This window comes from Cetorhinus maximus, chromosome 22 (assembly GCF_964194155.1).
Source record: "Cetorhinus maximus chromosome 22, sCetMax3.hap1.1, whole genome shotgun sequence".
NCBI classification, from domain to species: Eukaryota; Metazoa; Chordata; class Chondrichthyes; order Lamniformes; family Cetorhinidae; genus Cetorhinus; species Cetorhinus maximus.
Window position 1 is genome coordinate 70538536 of NC_135900.1, and position 12452 is coordinate 70550987.

General features: G+C 48.0%; 1 protein-coding gene across 1 annotated transcript in view; it reads right to left on the reverse strand.

The window, feature by feature from the left end:
* LOC144696780 (uncharacterized) overlaps positions 1–12452 on the reverse strand; it is a 255023-nt gene that overhangs the window by 218281 nt on the left and 24290 nt on the right. Inside the window, exons 4-5 of the mRNA XM_078568507.1 lie at positions 12138–12323; positions 3455–3673 (exon numbers count right to left, since the gene is read on the reverse strand). Coding sequence (XP_078424633.1) covers positions 3455–3673; positions 12138–12323 — 405 coding nt within the window. The remainder of the gene's footprint in view (positions 1–3454; positions 3674–12137; positions 12324–12452) is intronic.

Below are 12452 nucleotides of genomic sequence, written 5' to 3' on the forward strand. Positions count from 1 at the left end.
CCCCCTGCCTGGTGTAGGTCGTCACAGTGATGCTGGGCTCTGCTGGGTAACATTAGGGCCTCAATAGTGAAATAGAGCACAAAGACTGTGTCCTTGCCTGTAATTTAACAGACAGAGAAAGAGAATGAGGCCCAGAAATTTACAGCACAGAAGGCATTCAAGAGGGCATTGGATGATTATTTAAATAGAAACAATGTGTAGGGTTACAGAGGAAAGGCAGGGGATTGGCACTAAGTGAGCCAGAGAGCTGGTGCAGGCATAATGGGCCAAATGGCCTCCTTCTACACCTTAACAATTCTGTGATTCTGTGAAGACATTTGGATGATCATGTCTGTCGCAGCGAAAAAATGTCTTTCCAGTTTAACCCATTTTCCTGGCCTTAGTCCATAGCCCTGTGCATTATGGCATTTCAAGTATTTAAGTATTTTTTAAAAGTGAAAATTGTTTTTGCTTCTATGGGCCTTTCAGACAGTGAATTCCAGATCAACACCATCCTCTGGGTGAAAAATTTCTCCTCAACTCCGCCCTAATCCACGCTTAATTGCTTTTGATCTGTGACCCCTGGACAAGGTAGGTTCCACCTATCCACTCTATCTAGGCCTCTCTTAATTTTCAACCCCTCAATTAAATCTCCCCATGTCCTCTCTATTCCAAAGAATACAATCCCAGTCCTTCCATTGGACTTCCCAGTATCCATTTGGGATGTCACCTCTTCAAAAATGTCAAGCAGATTGGTCAGGTGGAGTCTTCATCTTCTAACTCAAATGTTGGGGTGTTTAACTGAGTTATAATCATACCGGCAGATCATAAGATTTATGCATAATTCCAATTTTTACCCTGAGCTAATAGTCTGCAGTAATCTGCTCTGATTTCTCATCCTTTTTGAAAATGGACATCACACTGGTGACATCTTAAACATCCTCCATCCCCAGAGTCCAGCTAATATCTCAGGCTGACTGCTAATATTGACTGGGGGGTGTTTATTCAACAATACTTCATTAGAGGACTAGTGGAACACTTTCAAAGACATAATAAAGAGCAGGTAAATTATTAAATATTATAGTGATTTAGGAGAGAATTTCACTTATATGGGGATGCTTGACAGGGGACCACTTAGCTCAGTTGGCTAAATTGCTAACATGTGGTTTAGAATAATGCCAACACCAATGGAACCATAGAACCAGAGAAAAGTTACGGTGCAGAAAGAGGCCATTCAGACCATCGTGCCTGTGCTGGTCAAAGAAGAGAAAAAAAGAAACTAGCCGCTCATTTTAATCCCACTTTCCAGTACCTGGTCTATAGGTACCTTTTAAATGAGTTGCATTTCAGCCTCAACTACCAACTTAGGTAGTGAATCCCAGATGCCCACCACCCTTTGGATGAAAAAGTTTTTCCTCATATTCCCTTCAATCCTTCTACCAATCACCTGAAATCTATGCTCCCTGGTAATTGACCCCTCAGCTAGGGGAAAGAAGTCTTTCCTGTCTACCCTATCTAGGCCCCTCATAATTTTTTACACCTCGATTAGGTCACCCCTTAGCCTCTGTTCTAAGGAAAACAACCCTAGCCTATTCAATCTCTCCTCATAGCTGCAATTTTCAAGCCCTGGCAACATTCTTGTAAATCTGCTCTGTACTCTCTCCAGACCAATTATGCCCTTCCTGTAATGTGGTGACCAGAACTGTACACAAAATTCCAGCTGCGGCCTAACCAGCATATACAGCATATACAGTTCCACCATTACGTCCCTGCTTTTGATTGAATACCTCACCCAATAAAGGAAATCATTCCATATGCTTACTTGGCCACCTTGTCCACCTGTCCTGCCATCTTCAAGGACCTGTGGAGGGCTCTCCAAAGTCCCTCACTTCCTCAACCCCTCTCAATAGCTTCCTGTTCATTGAGTATTCCCTCGCACATTTCCAGATTGAATTCCATTTGCCACTTCTCCGCCCACTCAAATAAACCATTGATATCATTCTGGAGTTGACAGCTATCTCTTCACTATCAGCTACGTGGCCAATTTTTGTGTCATCTTCAAATTTCTCAATCATGCCTCTCATATTTTAGTCTAAATCATTAATATATACAACAAACAGAAAGAGCCCCAACACTGAGCCCTGTGGAACACCACTGGAAACCGTTTTCCATTCACAAAAACATCCATCGACCATTACGTTTTGTTTCCTGCCACAGAGCCAACTTTGGATTCAACCTGCCACCTTCCCTTGTATCCCATGAGATCTCACTTTCCTGATTAATCTGCCATGTGGAACCTTGTCAGATGCCTTACTAAAATCCATATAGACAACACCCGCTGAACTACCCCCATTAATCTTCCTTGTTACTTCCTCAAAAAATTCCATTAAGTTAGTTAAGTTGAGACACAATTTCCCCTAACAAAACCATGTTGACTATCCCTGATCAATCCGTGCCTTTCTAAGTGATAGTTTATCCGGTCTCTCAGAATTGTTTCCAATAATTTGCCCACCACTGAAGTCAGACTGACTGGCCTATAATTTTCTGGCTGATCCCTCCAACCATTATTAAATAATGGTACAATGTTCGCAGACCTCCAATCCTCTGGGATATCGCCTAGTGAGGATTGGAAATGATCCTCAGAGCATCTGATATTTCCTCCCTGGCTTCCTTCAACAGCCTGGGATACAATACATCCAGCCCTGGCGATTTATCCACCTTCAAGGATACCAGTCCCTCCAGTATTTCCTCTCTCACTATACTTATTATATTTAATATTTCATACTTCTCCCCTTTAACTAGAATGTTTGCATCATCCCTCTCCTTAGTGAAGACAGAGACAAAGTACTCATTGAGAACCCTGCCCACACCTTCTGCATCAATCCACAAGTTGCCATGTACATCCCTGATAGGCCCTACTGTTTCCTTAGTTATTCTCTTGTTCTTAATGCGTTGGTAAAACATATTAGGATTTACTTAGATTTTACCTAACAATATTTTTTCGTATCCTCTCTTTGCTTTTCTAATTTCTATTTTTACTTCACCCCTGTACTTTCGATACTCCTCTAGGATTTCTGCAGTGTTATGTCTTTTGTGACTGTCAGAAACTTTCTTTTTCAGCTTTATCCTGGCATGTATGTTTCTGGATAACCAGGAGGCTCTAGATTTGGCAGTACCACCCTTTTTATTTGGGGGGACATATCTACACTGTGCCCATAGAATCTCACTTTTGAATGCCTGATTTTACACAGCTTTTCCTTCCAATAGCTGTATCGAGTCCACTCTCGCCAACTCACCTCTCAGTTTTGTAAAATTTGTCTTCCCCCAATTTAAAACTATTACTCCTGTTCTATCTTTGTCCTTTTCCATAAAGATGCTATATCTAACTATATTATGGTGACAATCTCCAAAATGGTCCCCCACTGCTGCTTCATTCATTTGCCCAGCTTCATTTCAAGAATTAAACAAAACTCACCCATTTCATAATAAATTTTGAATCTTGTGTTTGGCACGTTTGGGCCAGAGTGGAAATGGACCCAAGCGTCTGTGCAATTGGAGAGGTGAAAGGTGGTGATGTTCATGTATTTCTCCGACAGTGTGAACTGTTTGTGTCGATCGGGATCAGTCCCACAGCCAAAGGAGATGTAATCATTCTGGGATTCCACAGATAGTGACTCCACCCTGAATCGGATTCCTGTGTGTAAATAAAAAAAATAGGCACTAGTTAGTGGAGTCCCATTTCTGTGGAGTGTCCATGGTTCACTCATTACTACAAACATGGAGAAGATATTGTGCATAATCCTGGTCCCCTCATGTTGTTGGAGATGTACTTGGCTCAGTGATGGTTATCGTGTCTCTGAGTCAGAAGGTTGTGGGTTCATGTCTCAGTCGAGATACATACACATAGTCTAGGCTGATGCTCAACGACAATTTATATTCACAGAAGCGTTAAAAAACAAATTATGATCCTGAGCCCCATGAGGAGATACTTAGTCAGATGATGCAAAATATTTCATGGCACTAGTTCAAAGAAGATTGGGGTGATCTCCATTGTGACTGAGCTAATATTTATCCCCCAGCCAACATCAATAATAAGCTGAATATCTGGTCATTATCTTATTACTGTTCATGGGATTTTGCTGTGTGCATATTGTCTGCCTAATTTCCTACAACAGTTGTTGATCACCTTCAGGGATCAGTGGGGAACTCCACACAATTCTCTTCACCCCAAATCCTAGGGATTTATTTTAAACTGTGTTTTATCTCTTCCAGGAGTTAACATGGCTGTTACTGGTTGGGATCCTTGGCAGTTGTGATGCTTCGTTACAATATGGCTGACTGGGATAGCCTGAGTGGACCGGAGGTCTTCCTCTGTCTATCCTTTCGTACATTCCTATGTAAGTAACACTGTTCACTTTCTCAGGCAGCCCAAAAACCATTCACCAAAGATGAATTTTGAAGTGCAGTCTCTGTTGTATTACAGGCAAAGATGGCAGCCAATGAGTGCACAGTAGCTCCAGTAAATATTAGTGAGATCAATGGCCAGATAATCTGTTGTTAGCAACTATGTTCTTGGACAGTGTTGGTAGCTCATAATGAGGGCATTAAGAATCAAATACTTGTTGTGGGACTGGAGTCACATGTAGGCCAGAACAGATGGGTTACCACCCCTGAAGGACATTAAACTGAGGTCCTGTCTGTCCTCAGGTGAATGGAAAAGATCCCAAGGGACTATTTCAGAGAAGTGCAGGAGGATGCCCCCAGGAATCCTGGACAACGCTTATCCCTAATCAACATCACAAAAACAGATCATCTGGTAATTTATCTCACTGTTATTTGTGGGAGCTTGCTGTGCACTACTTGTTTGCTGCATTCCCTACATAACAACAGGGACTACACTATGAAAGTATTTCACCGGCTGAAAATTGCTTTGGGACATTCGGAGATTATGATAGGTGATATATAAATGTAAGTTGTTGCAAGTCTTTCTGGAGGGTTGTTGAGGTGGTGTGGGGGGGACGATCCAAACTTTATAAAATCACCTCATCTCAGGCAGTCAATCACAGGGATTTTAACGATTTTTGAAAATTTTCCTCTCTCCTGCTGGAATACACTGTCCCACTTGACCAACAGGAGCTGCAGCAGTTTTCCTGTGAGGTGGGTAATCCAGCATTGGCAGAAATATAACTGAGCCCACCAATATTCTGACAATGATCCTACCCTGGAAAACCAGCTCGGAGAGGCCAGGTTCCCAGCCCCCATCCATCCAGATCTCATTCCTGATGGGGTTAAATTTCAGTTGGCAACCCTCCCAGCTGGTTCCAGATTTAAAGATTCATCTCCTGGATGATCCTGTGAGAAAGGCAGGAGGAATAATCATGAGGGGAACTTCCTTCTCCCATTTCCCTCAAGCTGGACTGACAACAAATAGTAGGGCAGCAGCGCTCCCGGGATATAGTGTGACTGTGGCCTGAATTTTCCGGTTGGCGGGGGGGGTTGGGGGCGGAGCGGGAGCGCCCGCGATTGGTCCGCTGCCACCAATTAAGTCCCACTCAGAGTACTTTTTGACTCCCGAGGATAGCAGGAGTCGGCGGGCAGTGGCGGGAGTGGAAATAACGCCGGATCCAATGGCAACCCGGCAGCCTGTTTAAATGAAGGCCTGGCAGACTTCTCTAGGCTTCTCACAATGACAAATGCAATGCCACAGCAGAGGGCTTCTGGTGAGCAGGCCAGTCTGGAGGATAGGCCAGTGGGACAGGCCAGGCCGGAAAGTAGGGCTCGAGATGTGCCCGTTTTTCGGTTGGCTGCCTTGCTGCCCTACTTGAGGAGGTGGCAGCATGGCAGGAGGTGCTGGTCCCCCCACATGATGAAATGTGCCTGGGAGGAGGTGGCAGAGGTGGTGAGCTCCCGCGACGTGGTGAGGCGCACCTGGATCCAGTGTCACAAGCACTTCAACGACGTGTTGTGCCCTGGCAGGGTGAGTACCATGTTGGCATTGGGCATTTAACCCAGCAGGTTGGCCTACCCCCTACTGCAAACCACGCCCCCCCCCCCCCCCCCCCCACCCCACCCACCCCTCCCGACCCCCCACCAAGTCTGAGTGTAGTGACTGCATTAAATCATTGACGGCATTTGTCCTTTGCTGGGTGGGCCAGCAGATACTGCCCATGCTGACATGCTGAGGTCAGCCTGAGAGGGTGATGAGATGTGTTTTGTCCCCGCAGCGTGTTGATATTAGTCCCACATGACTGGTGTGGGGGCAACCTGGAGGAGCTGCACCTAGGCACTGTGTTAGAACTGCAGGACATGTCCTAGTCAGGGTCATGAGATGGTGGGAGGGGAGCTTCAAGGTGGCGTGGCAACGAACCATCCACTGCCCTCTGCGCTCCACATGCTTGCGCCTCCTGGCTATGGAAGGATATACCATGTGGTGCCTAATGTGATGTGTCCAAGGGGGAGGCGGAGGGTGGGGAGCAGGCCTAGCATCTTTGTGTGAGTGCTTGGCAGCGACGGGGTGAGGAGGCACTGGAGCCCTGATATGTCCCACTCTGGCTGGGGTGGGCCGTGTGCAAAGAGAGTCCATGTGCAATTTGCACTAATCAATGCTCTTCTCTCATTTTCAGGAGAAGAATGCTCATAATGTGGCAGAGCGTGTAAGGACAGGCGGCGGCCAGGCGCAGATCACCATTCTAAGCCGTTTCGAGCAGGAGACCCTGGATCTGGAGAGGCGCCATGCACCCAGGTCCACTGGTGTTGGTGAGGCTGGGGTGCCACAGCCAGGTATTTATGCCCAACAGTGAGGTCAGCATTGTACTCCCAACAGCTATAACACTGCTGAATGTTAATTGATTTAATTTTGCAACATGGCTTGACCATTGGTTACAGAAGGATGAGCGCATAATGATCCGGGGAACAGGGATGGGCTTTGTCATTGTCTTCACGCTAAGTGATCCACTGTCCTTGTTCTTCCTTTCAGCGTCATCAGAGCAGGGCTGGGAGGAGGACCAGCAGAGGCCCCCTCTCACACCTGAGTGGCCTTAAGTCTCACCAGCATCAAACCATTTCTGCGAGGCAGGCACCAGCACAGATATTAGCACCTCAGTGGGAATCTGAACAACGGCTAGTGTCCTGGGGCACAGCGGTGAGGGCACTTCATAGTCGCTGGAGGAGCTGGCAGAGACAGAGAGTGCCCATGGCGCCAGCAGTCGGAGGACTGCAGGGGACCAGACACATGCTCAGTTGGTGCCTGGTGATATGCCTCTGGAGTCGACCGCGACCCAGCAGCTGCAGGAAATGCGGCCGGGTGTGCGGGAGCATCTGGGGGAGAAACTTGAGTCTATGCTTGGCTTGGTGTCCGTGGTGGAGGAGTCTACACGGACGCTTGTCGAAGCAATGAGCCACATGTCCAAGCGCCATGCGTCCTCCATGGAGAGAGCAGCGGCTCTCGTGGAGAGGCTCCTCCAGGAGACCGGTCAGGTCTTCCTGGGGATGCGCTCTGACCAGCAAGCCCTCACATCGGCATTGACCTCAGATGGTCAATGCCAGTGTGGGAGATGGTGTGGGCATTAAGTTTCCCAGCTCGTTGCCCATCCATCCACGGTGAGCGGGGAGATCCGAAGTACCTTACGTTAGCGCAGCAGCTGTCTGTTGTCTCTCAGCTTCTCTCAGGGTCCTCCGGATGAGGGCGGCAGCTACTCAGCCCGTCTCCCAGTGACCGTATCATCCGATGAGGCTGTGACGACTGGGGAGATGCCAGCTGTGGACCTGGAAGCTCCATCCCAGGCGGGGCCAGCACAGGCTCCATGGGCCAGAGGACGCCTGCCAAGGTCATCGAAGCCAACAGGACAGCAGAGTCAGCAGGCTGTCTCAGATGCCACTCTGAGCGATGGGGCAGCACCAACACGTAGCACCCGGAAACGAAAGCATAAGGTACCTTAGGCACACCACGGGTTTCTCACTGATGTTTTTGTGTTGGTCTGAGATGAGGCCCTTATGATTTTATTTGATTTGTAACATTATTGTCTTTTTTTTTGTAATAAGTTGCTTTGTTTCACACATTAAATTCAGATATGTCACCATGGCTGAGGGTGCCTTTTTTCTTCTGCATGTGTATGGTTTCCAAAACTGTACTGAGTGCTTTTTTGGACATTCAGCTTTATTAACAATGCCCTTAGTAACTGTTGATAACCTGGCGAATTTTGCACTTAGGTGTTGAGTGTCGAGCTGACAGCCCAGGCTTGTCCTGGTGATCCATATGTGCTGTGCTAGCTGAAGGTTCATTGGATTAAAGCCTCCCGGGTGTCCGTCTCCCTGGAGTATGCCCGGGTCAGCGTCTACCCCCTCAGCATTTCCCTGTGCCTGCTCATCCTCGGACTCACTACTGGACTCATCGTGTGCAGCCGCAGCCACTGCATCAACATCTTCATCATCCACTGCGTCCCCCCTTTCCAGCACAAGATTGTGGAGAGTGCAGCATGTAACCACTATCACTGACACACGATCTGGCGGGTACTGGAGTGCGGTCCGGGCATAGGAAGCACATCTTGAGAAGACCAATGGTTCTCTCCATCTCAGCCCTTGTGGAGGTGTGGCTTCTATTGTGCCGCTGCTCAGCTTCTGTTCTTGGATGGCGGAGAGGCGTCATGAGCCACCTTCTGAGGGGATAGCCCTTGTCACCAAGCAGCCATCCATCAAGTCAGGCTGGAGCACTGAAGAGCCCCAGCACCTGGGAGTGTCTGAGGATGTAGGCGTCGTGAGAGCTGTCTGGATACCTTGCACAGACTTGTAGAATCAGCATCATGTGATAACACACTATCTGCACTTTCATGGAGTTGAAGCCCTTCCTGTTGACGAAGGTACTGGGCTAACTTGCTGGCGCCTTGATGGCCACATGTGTGCAGCCGATTGCACCCTGGACACGGGGGAAGCCAGCAATGGCCGCAAAGCCTCTGGATCGCTGTGTCTGGCTTGCCTGGTCCCAACGGTAGTGGATGAAGGTCAATGCATGCCTGAACAGAGCATCTGTAACCTGCTTGACACAAGTGTGGGCAGCTGATTAGGAGACACCGCAAAGATCACCCACTGAGCCCTGGAAGGAACCAGAGGCATTGAAGTTGGGGGCAGCTGTGACCTTTAGAAGCACTGGCATGAGGTGTCCACCCATACAGTTAGCGGAAATCTCAGGCCCAATCATCTGACAGATATAGTTGACTATCTCCTTTGAGAGATGCAGCCTCCTTCGGCACTGCACCTCAGACATATTGAGGTAGCTGCTTCGCCGCCTGTATACCCTGGCAGCAGGATAGTGGCGACTTCTGCGGCCCCATCCTCCTTGGACTTCTTCTTGGCCCTGCGCCCCTTGTGCCTGGGCCTGTCCTCCCAAAGGTGGCTCCCCTGGAGACTGAATGTGCACTCCTGGCCTCCTAGCCCTCCCTTCATCCTCAGAGGAGCTGCCTCCACGGTTCAGCTCCCATTCCCAGTCTAAGGGAAGGCTTCCTGAAACCTGCAGACCCAGAAAAATTCCTCAGTGCAGAGTGCTGACCTGAAGGTTAAGAGTCAAGAAAAAGCAGCTGGTATGTATTTTGAAGTACTGCAGATCACACAGGCAAGTTTGTAAAACTTTCAAAAATAAATGCAAAAAGATAAGAGCAAAATTCTGCGGATGCTGGAAATCTGAAACAAAAACAGAAATTGCTGGACAAACTCAGCAGGTCTGACAGCATCTGCGGAGAGGAAGACAGAGTTAACGTTTCAAGTTCGTATGACTCTTCATCAGAACTAAAGAAAAATAGAAATGAGGTAAAATATAAACTGTTTGAGGGGGGTGGGACAGGTAGAGCTGGATAGAGGGCCAGTAATAGGTGGAGGCAAAGAAGAGATTGCCAAAGATGTCATAGACAAAATGACAAAGGGGTGTTGATGGTGGTGATATTAGCTAAAGGATGTGCTAATTGTGACATTAAGGGTAGAAAACAGGACCAGCAAGGTACAGATAGCCCTAGTGGGAGTGGGGTGGGGGGAAGGGATCGAAATAGGCTAAAAGGTGAAGATAAAACAATGGATGGAAATAAATTTAAAAATAATAATAGAAATAGGTGGGAAAAGAAAAATATATTTAAAAAATATATAAATTATTAGAAAAAAGGGGGTGGATCAGAAAGGTGGTGGGGATGGAGGAGCGAGTTCATGATCTGAAGTTGTTGAACTCAATGTTAAGTCCGGAAGGCTGTAAAGTGCCTAATCAGAAGATGAGGTGCTGTTCCTCCAGTTTGCGTTGAGCTTCACAGGGACATTGCAGCAGGCCAAGGATGGACATGTGGGCATGAGAGCAGGGTGGAGTGTTGAAATGACAAGCGACAGGGAGGTCTGGGTCATGCTTGCGGACAGACCGAAGGTGTTCCGCAAAGCGGTTACCCAGTCTGCGTTTGGTTTCTCCAATGTAGAGGAAACCGCATTGGGAGCAGCGAATGCAGTAGACTAAATTGAGGGAAGTGCAAGTGAAATGCTGCTTCACTTGAAAGGAGTGTTTGGGCCCTTGGACGGTGAGGAGGGGGGAAGTAAAGGGGCAGGTGTTGCACCTTCTGCGGTTGTATGGGAAGGTGCCGTGGGAGGGGGTTGAGATGTAGGGGGTGATGGAGGAGTGGTCCAGGGTGCCCTGGAGGGAACGGTCCCTACGGAATGCCGACAGTGGGGTGAAGGGAAGATGTGTTTAGTGGTGGCATCATGCTGGAGTTGGCAGAAATGGCGGAGGATGATCCTTTGAATGCGGAGGCTGGTGGGGTGATAAGTGAGGACAAGGGGGACCCTATGATGGTTCTGGGAGGGAGAGTAAGGTGTGAGGGCGGATGCGCAGGATATGGGCCGGACACGGTTGAGGGCCCTGTCAACCACCGTGGGTGGAAAACCTCGGTTAAGGAAGAAGGAAGGCATCTCAGAAGAACTGTTTTGGAAAGTGGCATCATCAGAACAGATGCGACGGAGGCAAAGGAACTGAGAGAATGGGATGGAGTCCTTACAGGAAGCAGGGTGTGAGGAGCTGTAGTCGAGGTAGCTGTGGGAGTCGGTAGGCTTGTAATGAATATTGGTGGACAGTCTATCAGCAGAAATTGAGACAGAGAGGTCAAGGAAGGGCAGGAAAGTGTCAGTGATGGACCATATGAAAATGATGGAGGGGTGGAAATTGGAAGCAAAATTAATACATTTTTCCAGGTCCAGACAAGAGCATGAAGCGGCACCAAAGCAATCATCGATGTACCGGAGAAAGAGTTGTGGGAGGCGGTCTGAGTAGAACTGGAACAAGGAATGTTCCACATACCCCATAAAGAGACAGACATAACTGGGGCCCATGTGGGTACCCATAGCCACACCTTTTATTTGGAGGAAGTGAGACGAGTTTAAAGAGAAATTGTTCAGTGAGAGAACAAGTTCAGCCAGACGGAGAAGAGTGGTGGTGGATGGGGATTGTTCGGGCCTCGGTTCGAGGAAGAAGTGGAGAGCCCTCAGACCATCCCGGTCATACGGACTCGAAACGTTAACTGTCTTCCTCTCTGTCAGACTTGCTGAGTTTGTCCAGCTATTTTTGTTTTTGTTTCAAAAATAAATACTTGACTGTGCACACTCACGATCCCACTGAGCCCTCTTATCCTACCCATGGATGAGGGTTACACAAATGTGTCCTACCTGCTGGCCCATTGCGCCCATGCATTGATCCGAAGATTGCACGGGTGCCGAAAAATTGGCGTCGACTGAACACTTAACGGCCTTAACTGCCCTGTTAATTAATGGCGGGTGCACGTTGTTACATCATCGCATGCCCGCCCAGCCAAATATTGCAATGGCGTGTGGTGATGTCGGGACGCTTGCCCGACGTCACCGCGCATCATTTTATGCGCAGACGTGCAGGACCTGTACCCGCACAACAACGGGAAAATTCTGCCCCGTGTGTTCAAAGTGGTGAAAAGCACACGATGGGTATAGAGTGGTTTCTGTAGAGCAGAGGATTGTGGGTGTTGCTGTTACCATCAATCACTGACTGCCATAAAGATTGATGTGTCAGGTAACCACTGACTGGAGCACACAGGGAAGGGGCAAGGGGCAAGGGGCAGGAGGTCATGTGATCGAACCTCCCAGAACATCACTGAAGTAAAGTTTGCCATTACCTTTATATTGATGAGTGGAATTAGACAACTGAGCCATGTTGAAGAACCAGTACATGTCTGCACTGTTCTGGTACAGACTCGGGAAGTTATTGGATACGACAAAACCAGATACACAGGGACAGGGATTCCCTGAAAGAGCCGGCTGATCCGCTGTTCCCGGTATAATTTCTGGTGGGCAAAAGCAACCTATAAACAGAGAAAGAAAACATGAATTGATGAAGACAACTTTGGCTCTTTGTAATATTCCTAGTTGCTGTCTCCTATATTCTAGAATAGTGTTTCACACTTCCTCAAAGCAATGACTCCCTAAGAGCC